Source organism: Euleptes europaea, chromosome 6 (assembly GCF_029931775.1).
Source record: "Euleptes europaea isolate rEulEur1 chromosome 6, rEulEur1.hap1, whole genome shotgun sequence".
In the NCBI taxonomy this organism is placed as follows: Eukaryota; Metazoa; Chordata; class Lepidosauria; order Squamata; family Sphaerodactylidae; genus Euleptes; species Euleptes europaea.
This window is the reverse complement of record NC_079317.1, coordinates 103,385,052-103,399,009: the sequence shown is the minus strand read 5'-3', so window position 1 is coordinate 103,399,009 and position 13,958 is coordinate 103,385,052. Positions and strand designations below refer to the sequence as shown.

The 13,958-nt window shown below is 56.1% G+C and overlaps 1 protein-coding gene across 1 annotated transcript; it reads left to right on the top strand.

Annotated features, from left to right (window-relative positions):
* Positions 1 to 10,653: 10,653 nt before the first annotated feature.
* On the top strand, positions 10,654 to 13,119 carry RTN4RL2 (reticulon 4 receptor like 2). Its single transcript, XM_056850821.1, has 2 exons — positions 10,654 to 11,124; positions 12,322 to 13,119. Exons 1-2 carry the CDS (start codon positions 10,708 to 10,710, stop codon positions 13,096 to 13,098), a joined length of 1,194 nt encoding a protein of 397 aa, XP_056706799.1. The 5' UTR covers positions 10,654 to 10,707; the 3' UTR covers positions 13,099 to 13,119.
* Positions 13,120 to 13,958: the final 839 nt, after the last annotated feature.

Here is a 13,958-nt window from a genome sequence, read left to right as displayed (position 1 = left end):
TGTGTATTCATTCTTTTTTAGATCCGTATCTAGCTGCTTTACATGTTTGTTTGGTTACTGTTAATGCCAAGAAAGGTTCTGTTTTCTGTTCTGAAAGGTGTAATTAACTGGTTGCCACTAGAGAAGGAAACTAGCCTGGATGATTTTTTTAAAAAAGGGATCATATGTATTCCTGGAGGGAAGCTCATCAGTGCCTAAAAACGGAGCCTCCGTGCCAAAAGGCAGTATTTCTTCTGCTTGTCAAGAGGACCATGCCCCTTCCTCGGAGCCTTCCAGCAGGACGCTGGCCCACCCACCCATGGAGACAGCTGCGCTGGGCTACAGAGGACCTTTGATCCCCCTCGGCAAATCCGCTTGTCTGTCCCGTGTCTTCCCAGGCCCCAGGGTGCCTTTGGGGAGGGGGGTTTAATCCCGGCTGCGCCACGACTTGCGATGGACAGGCGAGCCAGCCTGGTCTGGGAAAGGTGGCCCCATGCGGGATGGGAAATGTAGGGGCGAAAACGCGCGGTCGCTGGAGCCTCCTTCCTTCCCTGTTCCAGCCAGGATCCAGCCAGGATCGAACGCACGGACGTTCTTCGAACGTTCCAGCCAGGATCGAACGCACGGACGTTCTTGGAACGCACGAACGTTCTTGGAACGCACGAACGTTCTTGGATCGAACGCACGAACGTTCTTCCCTGTTCCAGCCAGGATCCAGCCAGGATCGAACGCACGTCCGTGCGTTCGATCCTGGCTGGATCCTGGCTGGAACAGGGAAGAAAGGAGGCTCCAGCGACCGCGCGTTTTCGCCCTAGGACTCAGGACTGGGCCGAGCAGCGAGGCTTGCGAGTCGGTGGGGCCATTTGGGGCGGGGAGCGGGGGGGGGGCGGTGCGGGGCGGGCCGCGCCCGGCCAGCCGAGCGGATGACGCCCCCCCCCCCCTGAGTCAGCCTGCGCGGCCGCCCGCCGCCGCCGCCCACCGGCACCCGCACCGTCTGTCTCGCCATCTTGTGATATTTCACTCCGGAGGCAGCGAGGCAAACAAACGCGGCGCCAGCTTGTCCCGCGTCTGCCCCCCCCCTCCCCCGTTCCCCGGGGCCGCGGCCACCGGAGCGGCGTCTCTCCGGCCAGGCCGGTTCGGGCCCCCTCTGCTCGGGGGCAGCGGAAGAGGCTGCTGCGGGCGCCGGCCGCCACGCCCGCTTTCCTAAGGAGCAAAAAGGAGGGGGGGGGCGCCCGGCGTGTTCCGAGTTCGAATCCCGACAGCTGTTCAACGTGGGTTGGTTTTTGGGTTGATTTTCGTAAATCCTAAAACGTTCCGCTTTTGCCAGAATTTCAATGAAATGTTTGACGGGAGGGGTTTTTTTCCCCCCGTTTGTTTTGTTTTGCTGTCGTCCAGGTTTTTGGTCACCCAAATCGACCCAACCCCCCACTCGTTCACAAAGCACAGACTCTTTCCGTTTTTAACCTCTCTCACCCCCCACCCGCACCCCCCACCCCCGGGCATTGTGCAGCGCAGCGCCGTCACCCACTTCTGGCAGGCGGCCCGTGGAGGGGATGTAAACCGACGCTCTGTTCTCCCATTATCTTCAATGGGCTGGGCAGCGTCTCCCATTGTTTCCAATGGGCTGACTTGTCATTCGTTTTAGTCCATCCCTCTCGAAACGGCCCTGGTGGGGGACGCTGGGCGGGAGCCGCTTCCCGGCGGCGCAGGCCCGCGCCCTCGCGTCGGGGGGGTCAGGCGGGGGGTCGGGATCTGGATCCCAGTCGTGATCCCCGGGGGTGGTTGGCGGAAATTGGAGCCGGGGGCTTTAGGGCGCTTAAGAGCTCTTCAGCCCTCCGCACGAATATCCCCGCGGGCCGGAGCAAAGATCCGTCCAGTCCAGCGTCATGTCCTAGAAGAGGAAGAAGAGTTGGTTTTTTATATGCCGACTTTCTCTACCGCTTAAGAGAGACTCAAACCGGCTTACAATCACCTTCCCCTCCCCTCCCCACAACAGACACCCCCTGTGAGGCAGGTGGGGCTGAGAGCGCGTGACTTGTCCAAGGTCACCCAGCTGGCTTCGTGCGTAGGAGAGGGGAAACCAGCTCGGTTCACCACCTTAGCCTCCGCCGCTCACGTGGAGGAGGGGGGGGGGACTCAAACCCGGTTCTCCAGATCAGAGTCCACCACTCCGCCGACTTTGCAATGTCTACAAGCAACGTGTGAAGGCTACAGACCGCCGCCCCCCCACCATCGCCCGTGCAGTTGCCCCAATAGCAGGCATTCGGAGGTACACTGCCTCGGAACAGGGAGGTTTCATTTAGCCTCCCACGACAAGAACTGGCCGAGCCCCCTTCTAAAGCGAGCGGTCCTCATCGGCGTGTCCTGTGGCAGTGAATCCCCCAGGCCCTTTCCCGGGCCGCAGGCGCAGCCCCGCCGGAGCGCCTCTTGCCGTCCCACGCCTTGGCCGCAGCTACACGCCCCTTCCTTCCTTCGGGAAGTCCTGCGAAGGGGAACTCCCAAGGGGCGCCCCCTTGCCTCCCCCCCCCCAAGGAACTGGCAGCTGGGCCGCCCCGGAGAGAGACGAGGACGGGGGGGGGGGCGCCCTGCCAGGAGCCGCCGCTTCCTCCCCCTCGGGAGCGGCGCTTCTTGGCAAGGGGGTCCCTGGCAGCGCCGCGACCAGCTGGCGCCTCTTCCACGCTGCCGCTTGCGCGGCCTGCTCCCCCCCCCCCGACTCCTTCCTTCCTTCCTTCCCCCCCCCTTTCTTGGGTCCGTCCCCACTGCGGCAGGGAGCGCCCTCGAGATCCCCCTGTCGAAGAGCCTCGCAAGGGTCGAGGGGAGGTGAGGACCACCAGCCCTTCCTTCCCGAGCCGGCCATGCTGACTCCCTGCCTGGGGCCCTTAGCCCGTGAACCCGCGAAGCTGCCACTGGACCAGACCCCGGGGGCCATCCGAGGCCGTCTGGTCTACCCAGGGTCTCCGGCGGGGCTCTTTCCCATCACCTCCTCGCCTGGTCCCTTGAACGGGGGGTGCCGGGGATCGGGCCTGGGACCTTCCGCCTGCCAAGCGGAGGCTCGACCTCTGAGCCCCGGCCCCTCCCGGGAAGCGTCGGGATGGAAGAGGGCTCCGGGTCCCGTCCCGTCCGATCTCGGAAGCTGGGCCAGGAAAAGAGGGCCTCCCCTCGCCCGTGGCCCTGCAATCCTGCAAACCCGGCCAGAGCCCCCCGCATTCTTCGTAGGACCCTGGCTGGTGAAAGCAGGGTGTGCCCCCACCCCACCCACCTCGGGCCATTTCCGTGAAACTGTTGCTCACAGGGTTGCCAGCCTTCCGACGGCATTACAACTGATCTCCAAACAATGGAGATTTGTTCCTCTGGAGAAAACGGAGGGTCGACTCGATGGCATTCTACCCTGCAGAGATCACTCCCTTTGGGCTGCCAACCTCCAGGCGGGGCCTGCAGATCTCCTGGAATTGCAACTGATCTCCAGACGAGAGACCTTTTCCCCTGGAGAAAATGCCTGCTTTGGGGGGGTGGCCGGGCTATATGGCATTGTACCTCACAGAAGTCCGTCCCTTCCCCAAACCCTGCTCTTTCCGAGCTCCACCCCCAAAGCTCCAGGCGTTTCCCAAAATGGAGTTGGCAACCCTACTCCCTTCCCTAAACCCCACCCTCTCCAGGCTCCACCCCAAACTCCCCGGGTATTTCCCAATTAGGAGTTGGCAACCCTCACTGGTTCCCAACCAGGGGTCCGTGGACCCCCAGGGGTCCGCGAGAACTAAATTAAAGTCCACGAAACAAAGTTCTAAACCCATAATAAATTGATATATTTTCAATTAAAAGTTCTCTATTATAAAAATATATATTCAAATATTATTTTAAGTTTAATGTTTAACTAACAGTTATGATTAAAGTTTATTTTCAAATTCTCTGAATTTTTATTTTGCACCTTGGGGTCCCTGCACCGAACCGAAAAGTCCTAGCGGTCCCTGGTCAAAAAAAAGGTTGGGAACCACTCGCAGCACCTGTGCGAGCGGTCCCGAGGAGTTTCAAGGGACTGTTTCCCCTTCCCCGACCCCCCTCCCGCATCCGGGAAAGACTCGACTGCTTGGAGTCCCCCCCCCCCCCCCAGGGGCTGCTCAGAGTATCCCGCCCGTGATGAAACGGGAGGTGAACCTCGGCGCTCCGGTGCGAAGCAGCACAAGAGGGCGAAAACGCGCGGCCGCTGGAGCCTCCTTTCTTCCCTGTTCCAGCCAGGATCCAGCCAGGATCGAACGCACGAACGTTCTTCGAACGTTCCAGCCAGGATCGAACGCACGAACGTTCTTCGAACGTTCCAGCCAGGATCGAACGCACGAACGTTCTTCGAACGTTCCAGCCAGGATCGAACGCACGAACGTTCTTCGAACGTTCCAGCCAGGATCGAACGCACGAACGTTCTTCGAACGTTCGAAGAACGTTCGTGCGTTCGATCCTGGCTGGATCCTGGCTGGAACAGGGAAGAAAGGAGGCTCCAGCCACCGTGCGCTTTCGCCCTCTGTCTCCTTGCAGGGCAATCGCGAGCCGCACAGCAGCATCGCAAGGGTGGGGGGGGCGGGGGATGGGAAGCGATCCCCGAGGGGATTGGGGCGGGGGGCAAGCGGCATCCTCTGCCCTGAAGCCCGCGCCCCCAGCCCCAGATGGCAGGCGGGCCCCGCTGGGATGATTCTCCCCTAGGCGGAATGGGCTCTGCACACGCTCAGAGGCGCTCTTTCCCTTGCCAGGCACCGGAGGAGGCGCGGGGTCGGGGGCCGATGAAGCCCCGCGCCGGTGGTCGCAGCGCTCGTCCCCCTCCCGGGTCCCCCTGGGCTTCACTGCCTCGTAGGCGCGGGGCGGGCGGGCTGCGGCCCGCAGAGTCCGTCGGGGGGCGCGGCAGCCCCGCCAGTCGGGGGGGGGGGGCGGCGGGCGAGGGGGCGTTCCCCCTCTCGGCTCTCGGGACGCGGCGCGCCCAGGGCGGCGGGCGGGCGGGGGAAGGGCCCCCCGAGGCCGCCCCGTCGGGTCCCGGCTCGGGGACGCCAGAGGGCGGGGCCGGGCAGGGGGGGGGCTCGCCCGGAGGGCCGGAGGAGGAGCCGCCCGTCCCGGGAAGGGTTACAGCGGCGGGGGCGGAGCCCGGGGGGCTGGGAAGAAGGACGCCGCCGCCCGCCCCCTCCATCCCTGCCTCCGGCGCAGTGCCGGGCTGTGCCGCGCGGGGAACGGAGCGGCGCGGCGCGTCCCCGGCATGAAGCCCCGGTCCGGCAGCTCTGGGCGGCACGTCGGCGGGCGCTGGCCGGCCAGGAGCCCGGCGGGCGGCGGCCCGACCCTGGCGGGCTGAGCCTCCCCGCCGCGCCCCCGAGCCGGTCCCTGGCCCCGCCGCCCTGCCCTCCGGCGCGGCGTGCCGCTGCCCGCCTGGCACCATGCTGCTCCGGCGGAGGGGGACCCTGGACGGTGAGTGGCCGCCGCTGGCGGGGCGCCTCGCTTGGCCTCTGCTGCTGGGGCGCGCCCCGGACCGGGAGCCGCGCGGGCTCGGGGGGGGGGGCGACTGTCCCGGGCACGGCACCGTCCGAGGGGAGGGGGAGAAGGGGGCGCGGGGTGGACCCCAGGAGCGAGGGAGAGCGGAGCCTTGCCGTCCCCTGCCTTGCCCCCCCCGGCGACCTTGAGGTCCTGCCCCCCCCCCAAGGCCGGGCTTTCCCGGGGGCGACGGGCGGCTTCGCGACAGCATCCCGTTGCTCTAGATGGGATGCGAAGCTCCTGCCCGGCGCTGCCCGTCCCCTGTCTGGACCGGGGTGGCTGCCGGGGCGCTGCCCTGGCGCCGGTGGCTGAGGCTGGGGACGGTGGGAGTGTGACCCGGTGGCCAGTCTCGAATGGGCTCTAGCGGCCCCGGGGCCCGGGCAGCGCCAAAGAGAACTGGTGTGACCTCCGGGGGCCGGTTTTCCAAATTGCCTCCCAGGGCTGGTCTGTGAAGGTGTGGAGGGGGTCCGGGACCTTTCCTCTCCAGGAGGAGGTCAGCAAAATCAGCCCATCTCTTCTAGGTTCAAAGGGTGTTCGGAAAGAAGCCCCACTGGTTCAGGGCCCTGAGAGAGACGGACCCTACAAGCGATGGAGTGGGCCAAAAGTATGTTGGGGGGGGGGGCTAGAATGGGTTTCTCCATTTGGAGAGGGATGATTAGAACTGAATTCTCCAAGGACCAAGGAAGCTGTGAGCAGTGAGTCCAAAGATGTCAGGTACTACAAACTCCTGGGAGTGTCTTGCTGGCTGGATATTCCTCTGTCGGGGCCCCTGGAGAGGAGATGGTCCCGGGGCAAGAAGTGGCAAGCCTGGCTGGGGCGATGCCCAGATAGTTGGAGGGATGCCTGTGGCTCTCAGCTCTACTCTGCCTGTTACTATTTATAGCCTGGGCCCCAATGAGTTATGCAACAACAGGCGGAGGCTTATTTTGGGGGTGTTAAATTATGGACGAAAGAGGAGTTGGGCTCTTTTCAGCTTCATCCGCATCACCAACCACGTCAGACCAGCCACCTCTGGCCCCTCCCAGGGACACTGGCTTAACCCCCCCCCCCCCGCCTACAGACAACCAGACTGTCACCTGCATTTCAAAACTGGGGAGCATTCTTCAGATTGAAAAGGAGTCCACTGCTCTGGCCAATCCCCAGATAATCCCAAAGCAATGCTCTGTGTCATGCTGGGCGCATACATAGTCCAGCTCCTCACACAGATCTTCAGGATGGACCTTGGTGAGGCTCTGTTTTCTGCGCAGCATTCTCTGAACAGTGGCACGTGTGCATCTTGAATTAGCCAGAGAGCCAACTACAGGGATATAGCTGAGAAACATGGCATGTTCTAGATAATCTTGACAGGGGCATTCCAGAAAATAGATATGTGAAGCCTTAGCCAGCAGTTGTGGGAGTCGTTCTGATACTGCAACCAGAAGGGGAGGACTAAGGCTGTGGCTGACGTGTTCTTGAAGGGGCCTGCGCCCACTTTGGGGACCGTTGCCTGGCATTTGTTTACTTCATTTATAGTCCATCTCACTGGGATTCAAGGCAGCTCGCGCAATTAAAAATAATGCCACTGACCAGTGTGATGCATACAACAAGCAGGACAATAATGTATCACTCCACTGTTTTGCATCTAGCTTGGCAGCTGGAACACTTATGATAACCCACCCCCCTTCAGGGATTTGGCCCAGGGGGCTTTATTTGCTGTCCCTGCTGTGAAGTCTGTAGGATCGCAATGGAAACTATGGATGTGAATGGGCTAGCAGAAGGAATACCCAGGATTCTCAAAAAAAAAATGCTGTAGTGTCCAAATGGGGGAGCATAAGAGAATCATTTAAATGAATCACTAATAATACTGCCACATCCTGAATCCCCATCATTTTAAAGAGATCTTTGAAAAAATAGGAGAAGACATGGAGGGGTGACTTCAAATGCTGGGAGGTGGACAGGGTATTGAAGCAAAATGTGTCTAATCTGCCTAATAGTAATAATAGCATTTTATAGAGAGGACTTCAACTGCTCAAAGCACTTCATGTATAATTTCAGTAATCAACAAGAGACCTAATAGTTCATCACAAGAGACTGAGCATTAACTTTTTCAGGATTAAATTGTTGGCTACCAAAAATTTACTTTCATCTGGCAGAGGCCAGCAGCTGCCAGTTAAAGCAGCATATATTGTCTGCAAGGAGGAAATCCTTTTTAGACAGGATAGTTAATGCATAGGAAGTCAGGGAAATGGTGCAGAGAATCATTCCTTGTTCCAGTCTGTACCCTCCCCTCCTTTTAGAAAGTATGCTGTATGTTTTCCTCTGCTCCCCCCACCAGAAGTATGAAATATCCCATCCACAGGCAGTTGGACATGATAGGGAGAATAAGGAAGGTGGGCACAATTTATATTGGACCAAAGAGTGCTTTATTTCATGCTACGTCTCCCTTTCCAACAAATCAAAACTATTTATTTGGGTTAGTTTGTCACTGTGACCTATTAGGTTATAAATGGAGCTAGCCTAACTGTGGATCCATTGGCCAGGGCCATAGTCGTGATTTTAGGGTGTGATGATGGACACAGATTTTTCTAACAACCCAACTCTGTATGGTTTGAAGATGCTACAGCCTCAGGTCAAGTTGCAGCCCAGCACCGAGTTTTGTATTCCCTAAGGATGCCAATTGGAGAGAATACTTCTGTCCTCCTTCTGTCTTCCATGGACTACCATCCACACTATTTCTGAACAGCCTTGAGGGTTGGCTTTGTCTGGCAGGAAGTCAGGGGGTGGGGCATCCTGTTTGTATCCTTTAAAAGTGAAGGAGAGATGCCCATGCATGCTTTCCATTGACTACTCAACACCTGGAACAGGGAGCTGTGCTTTTTACATGTTCTCTTCCAGAGAGATCACTTCTGCTCATTGTCACGGGGTGAGTTGTTACTGGACTTTCCCAAGGAAATGCTAAGCCAGCATTGTAGTGTGGATAAGACCTGGAGCACATTGAAGGCCTTCTGTTTCTAGCAGTGAAAATGATAATTATCTCACAGGGTTTAACAAATGTTTGGTGAAATTTCTTTCGGAGGGAAAGTGAAGGATTACATTTTCTAGGGAAGTGGTTTGGGAAAAGATGGCATTCACATATCCCAGAACAAGTCTGGACTGTGGATGGGGATTAGAGGGCACCGTTCATTCGTGTTATGACTGGCTGCAGGGGTGCTTATTATGTTCTGTGCTAGGAACGGGTTATTAACAGAGACTCCTAGTCCACTAAAATGCGTTTGCTCTAATTTGAATAGCTCAGCTTTTTCAGCAAGAAATTATGAATGAGCATCTTTCTGCCTTTGCTGAGAAAATCTAGACAAAGCATTTCTTTGTGACAATTAGAATTGGATTTGTAGAAGAGGGGGGAAGAAGTAATTGGAAAAAATACATTGGGGAAGAAGGGATAATCCTTGGCTTTATTGGGGAAAAGGGGATAGTACAGCTGAGAAGGCATTTTGTGTGCCCAGCATCTATGTCATATATGTCTCCTACAGCTCCATGGATGTATGTATGAGAGACTCGAGGGGGAACTCTTCCCCCCACAAGATGATTCAGAGGGCTTTTTATGGGGAGAGCTGAGAAGCTTCCAATCCCCTCCCCTCCGTTTTCTCTGCCCAAGCTCCAGTGAAAGCCACAGGCCTGAATTATGGATGAGACTCCTTGGGTTACAGCCGTTCCACAGCACCAGAGAATAGTCCAGAGACAGTCGACATTAACAGCTGCGGCTACCTTCCCCCAGCTCAAGATAAAGGCTTTCCCCCTGTTTTTCCTTGAGGAAAACACACCTGTAGTTACTGCAGGAAATACCAATGCTGATGTCAGTGAGGAGCACTGCCTTCCTTCCACCCCGCTCTAGGTTTGGGGAGCAAGACAGTTGCTTGCGTGGTGGGGAAGGGAGGCGGAACTGGATTTCCTTTCCTACTTCAGTTTTGGAAGCAGATCTTCAGTGGAAAGAAGGCAGCAACATTTCCCCTTAGTGGATGGTTCCAGCAGTTTCAATGTCCCAGTGGTCATGTAGCTTTGTAAGGAGATGCTGTTCTGTTATCTTGGGATAGTGCAGGACTTTGGCTCATAATCTCATGGCAAATTGGTGAGGGCAGGAGGTACTTGAACATAGTGCCACAGGGCATGGCTACTGGCCTGAGGAGTGGAATTGGTGTTGAATATCCCTTTTCCTTGTGCCAAAGCAGAAAGGGGAGAGTCACTGAATCCAGTTTGAGGGGAGAATTCCTAATGAGAAATGGAGGAGGACTTTTTTTTAAAGAGATGATTCTCTGCTACTTGAGTATCCAAAAGCCATTGCATTGTAGCCAAAGAGGTGCCCCCCACCCCACAGGCATCCTTCTGAGGTCTAAACTAGCTGTGGACCAGAATAAGTAGTCTTTTATTGAGGGAAAATGGGGAGCTGTCATGTTCCCGCTTGGAGGGGTTTGGTACTGGTGGAATCTGAGTTATACACAAACCTCTGAGTGTTGGTGGGGCGGGGTTGCTTGGAGAACTCCAACTCTGTATGTGGTGCTTGTCATGAACAGAATGGAGGGTGGAGGGAGTGGGAAGAGAGCGTAGGGCCTTCATGGAGGTGGTGTGAACTACTGAAACGGTGGCAGCAGCTTGTGTTACTCGTTTATCACGTCACACCACCTACACTCATGCACACAGAGGTTGGGAGCCATACACGCTTACAAGGGAGTGCTCACATGAGACCATCCGCACGCACACATGCACGTATGGTGACACCCCTGCCGGCTCGCATGCAAAGAAAGCATGCGCTCACAGAGGAACGGAACACATGGATGCTTTCTCACGTGGCATTATGCTCTGTAGGGTTGCCAACTTTAGTGACATTGTTGTGAGTCTCATGATTCGGGATGTTTCTGTCTCTGCATCCCAGCACTTGAAAGTGGGAGGCTCTTGGCTTCCGTTCAGTGAAAGCAAAGTAATAGCTGATCGTCAAACGACAAAGGCAAGAGCTGGAAAATGTAGTTAGCAGAGGGCTTCAAAGGTAGAATAACAAGAACACAGTGTTGCTGTTCTGTGTTAAGGTCTTGTGTGTGTTCTTTTTAATTGAAAAATAATTGAAATAGCCCATTGCATATTCCCTTAATGGGATGTGTTGAGTTGAAAGATTCATTTACTTGTTCTTTTCTTGCAGGCTTGGCTCCTGTACTCCTGATCCTGTTGGCCACACCTCTGGGAGCTCCCACATGTCCAATGCTCTGCACCTGCTACTTTCCTCCACCCACCGTCAGCTGCCAGGCCAATAACTTCTCCTCTGTGCCACGGGTTCTGCCACCCAATGCTCAGCGCCTCTTTCTGCAAAACAATCTGATAGGGACCCTGCGAGCTGGCGTGTTTGGGCACAGCCTTGTCACCCTCTGGCTTTATTCTAACAATATCTCCTCCATCCAGTCTGGCACCTTCCGCCATCTGCAGGCTCTTGAAGAACTGGATCTTGGGGACAATCGCAATTTGCGCACCCTTGACCCGGATACTTTCCATGGGTTGGAACGGTTGCAGTCTCTGCACCTGTACCGTTGTCAGCTCAGCAGCCTACCAAATACCATATTCCGCAACCTCTTCAGCCTCCAATACCTCTATCTTCAAGAGAACAATCTGCTCTGTCTGCAGGTGAGCAAAATCCCATTGCTAGTCTGGTGTGAGGGTTGGAACTTCCCCTCTGATTTCTGTGGGGACCTGGTTCTCTGCCTTGTCCTGGGCAACTGCCTAATGGTGCTCAAGTGGGAATCCTTCTCATCTTGTAGATCTTTGGCCCTTGGCAAAAACGAATGCTCAAGATATTGAGAAAAGATCCCATAGTTGATATATAGAAAAAGGACAATCTAGAAAGGAAAAGTAATGCCCCAGTGTAGCCTGTGGGTGGAGGATGAAGTGTGGATCTAAATTTATAGTAAACACTATGGGTGGGAGATCACCTCAGTCTGCAGAACAAGATCAGAGAGGGACAAAGCCAGTATCCTTCTCCAATAGGTGGTTTAAGATGCAAATGGATTGGGGGCGGACAACCTGGGGCTCATCAACCATATCTAGACAGCTGACAAGTGTGGCTATCGACCCTTCCCCCTACATGCATGCTGGTTCTCCCCTGCAGGCAGGTGCTCAGTGTCTTGCCAGACACTCACTTAAAAACCACATTCCTATCCGGCCCTGGGCAGTGTAGCTGGAAGAGTAGAGAAGGTGTAGCCTGGCCTGCAGCAGTAAAAATGCATTTAGAGATCCTGCCTCATTGCTTCAAGCCACATCCTGGGAGGGGGGGGGGTTAAGCGGTGTGAGACATCTAAAGCAGGAGTCCTTTAATAATCAACTCTGACTTTCCACACAGCAGTAGACCCCCCTAAGAGGGATGAGGTACAGAAAAAAGATGTCAGTCAGTGAATGTAAGGTATTGAAGAACAGGCTATAGTGCTCCATGTGTGGGAGAAGCCCTTTCAGGCTGATCACCTAAGGGAAGCACAAATCAAAATATTGTCGAAGGCTTTCACGGTCAGAGTTCATTGGTTCTTGTGGGTTATCCGGGCTGTGTAACCGTGGTCTTGGTATTTTCTTTCCTGACGTTTCGCCAGCAGCTGTGGCAGGCATCTTCAGAGGAGTAACACTGAAGGACAGTGTCTCTCCTCTCTCTCTTCAGTGTTCCTCCTCTGAAGATGCCGGCCACAGCTGCGGGCGAAACATCAGGAAAGAAAATACCAAGACCACGGTTACACAGCCCGGATAACCCACAAGAACCGAAGCACAAATCATTTGCCAGGAGGTGTCCTCCATAACTTGCCATTCTTCCTCACACTTGCTCTATTTTCAATCTCTCAGGATGACCTTTTTGTGGACTTGGCTAACCTGAGCCACCTTTTTCTGCACGGCAACAAGATTTGGCAGCTCTCTGAGAATGTCTTCCGGGGCCTATCTGGATTAGACCGCTTGTTGCTACACATGAATCGCCTGCACACAATTCCTACTTGGGCCTTTCGTGACTTGCGCAAGCTTACCATTCTGTACTTGTTTAACAACAGCCTGACAACCGTGTCTGGGGAAACACTCTCAAACTTGCCCTCACTGGAGTTCCTGCGCCTCAACAGCAACCCATGGGCCTGTGATTGCCGCGCCCGTTCCCTCTGGGTCTGGTTCCAGCATACACGCGTCTCCACCTCAGATGTCATATGTGCATCTCCTGCAGAGCGCAAGGGACGTGACATGCGTTACCTGAAAGAATCTGTATTTCAGGACTGTCCTCTGACCAATCACCACTCTGTTGGATTTGACTGGGGTTGTAGGCCTGAGTGGGAGAATGGGGCAATTCATCCCCATCCCAATGGCTCATCCAATCACCTCTATGGCCTGGGAGGGTCACCACCTGCTGATCCTTCCTCCTTTTACAGAGATGTGCCAGCCAATGACATTCGAAGTCCCAAGTATGATCCACCTACAGAAGATGACTATTGGGGGAGCTACGGCAGTGAAGAAGGAGGGCAGCTTAAAAAGGGATGTTCAGGACCTGGTTGCTCCTCCCTGGACTCCGGAGCTATCAGGATTGGTTTTCTGTCCCTTCTTCCCTGCCTACTGATGCTATTGGGACCTTCCTGGTTTTGATAACAGGGTGGCTGTTCTGCTGAACACTGATTGGCTTTGGGAACTGAAACTAAGGCATAAGTCAGAATGAATCCTCACCCTATCACAAGGGCAAAGGGTCTATTGCTGCTGTTGTTTTCCTGGCCTGTTATGAGACTAATTCTAGAGCCACTTTCTGGGTGGTATCTGAACATATTTTTCCTGAACATATGGCAAGAACATTCCTTTTTATTTCCTGGGGTATGGTATCTCGAGAAAGTTATGCTCACTAAATGCTGTTGCTTAATGGGGCTGCTGTGGGCATTCTGTGTTTCCCTGGCCGCCATCTCCTAGTTCAGTGATCGGCAAACTCATTACTCAACAGAGCCAAATATCAACAGTACAACGATTGAGATTTCTTTTGAGAGCCAAATTTCTCCGTGTTGGGGGGGCGGGGGGGTGAGAGGGTGCCGGGCTGAAGCCCGCAGAGGCCTGGCCCACATCCGAAGCGGGGCTGGGGGCAGCCCTGGGCAGGCCCGCCCCGCGCCCCACCGGCCAGCGCGCTGTGCAGTGCACAGTGTGGTGTGCAGTGCGCCAGGGCACCGCTCCCTGCCCGCACCGCAATCCCCGGGAGGCTGGGCAGGAGGGGGGTCTGCGTAGCCCAGCCCGCCTCTCTCCCCCTCCTCGCCCGCTCGCCGGCAGAGACCTACTGCAGTGGGCAAAGCCCAGCACCTGCCCCATTGCCTCAGCCAGCCACCGCCAGGTCCATGCGGGTGCAGGAAGGCCCAGTCGCTGCGCTTTGGCCGCTCGGCCCCTCTCCGCCTCTGGCTCATGGCCCTGGCCGCATCGTGCCTGGGTGGTGGCGGCTGGCGGGCAGACAAAGCTGGCAGCAGGGATGCTGC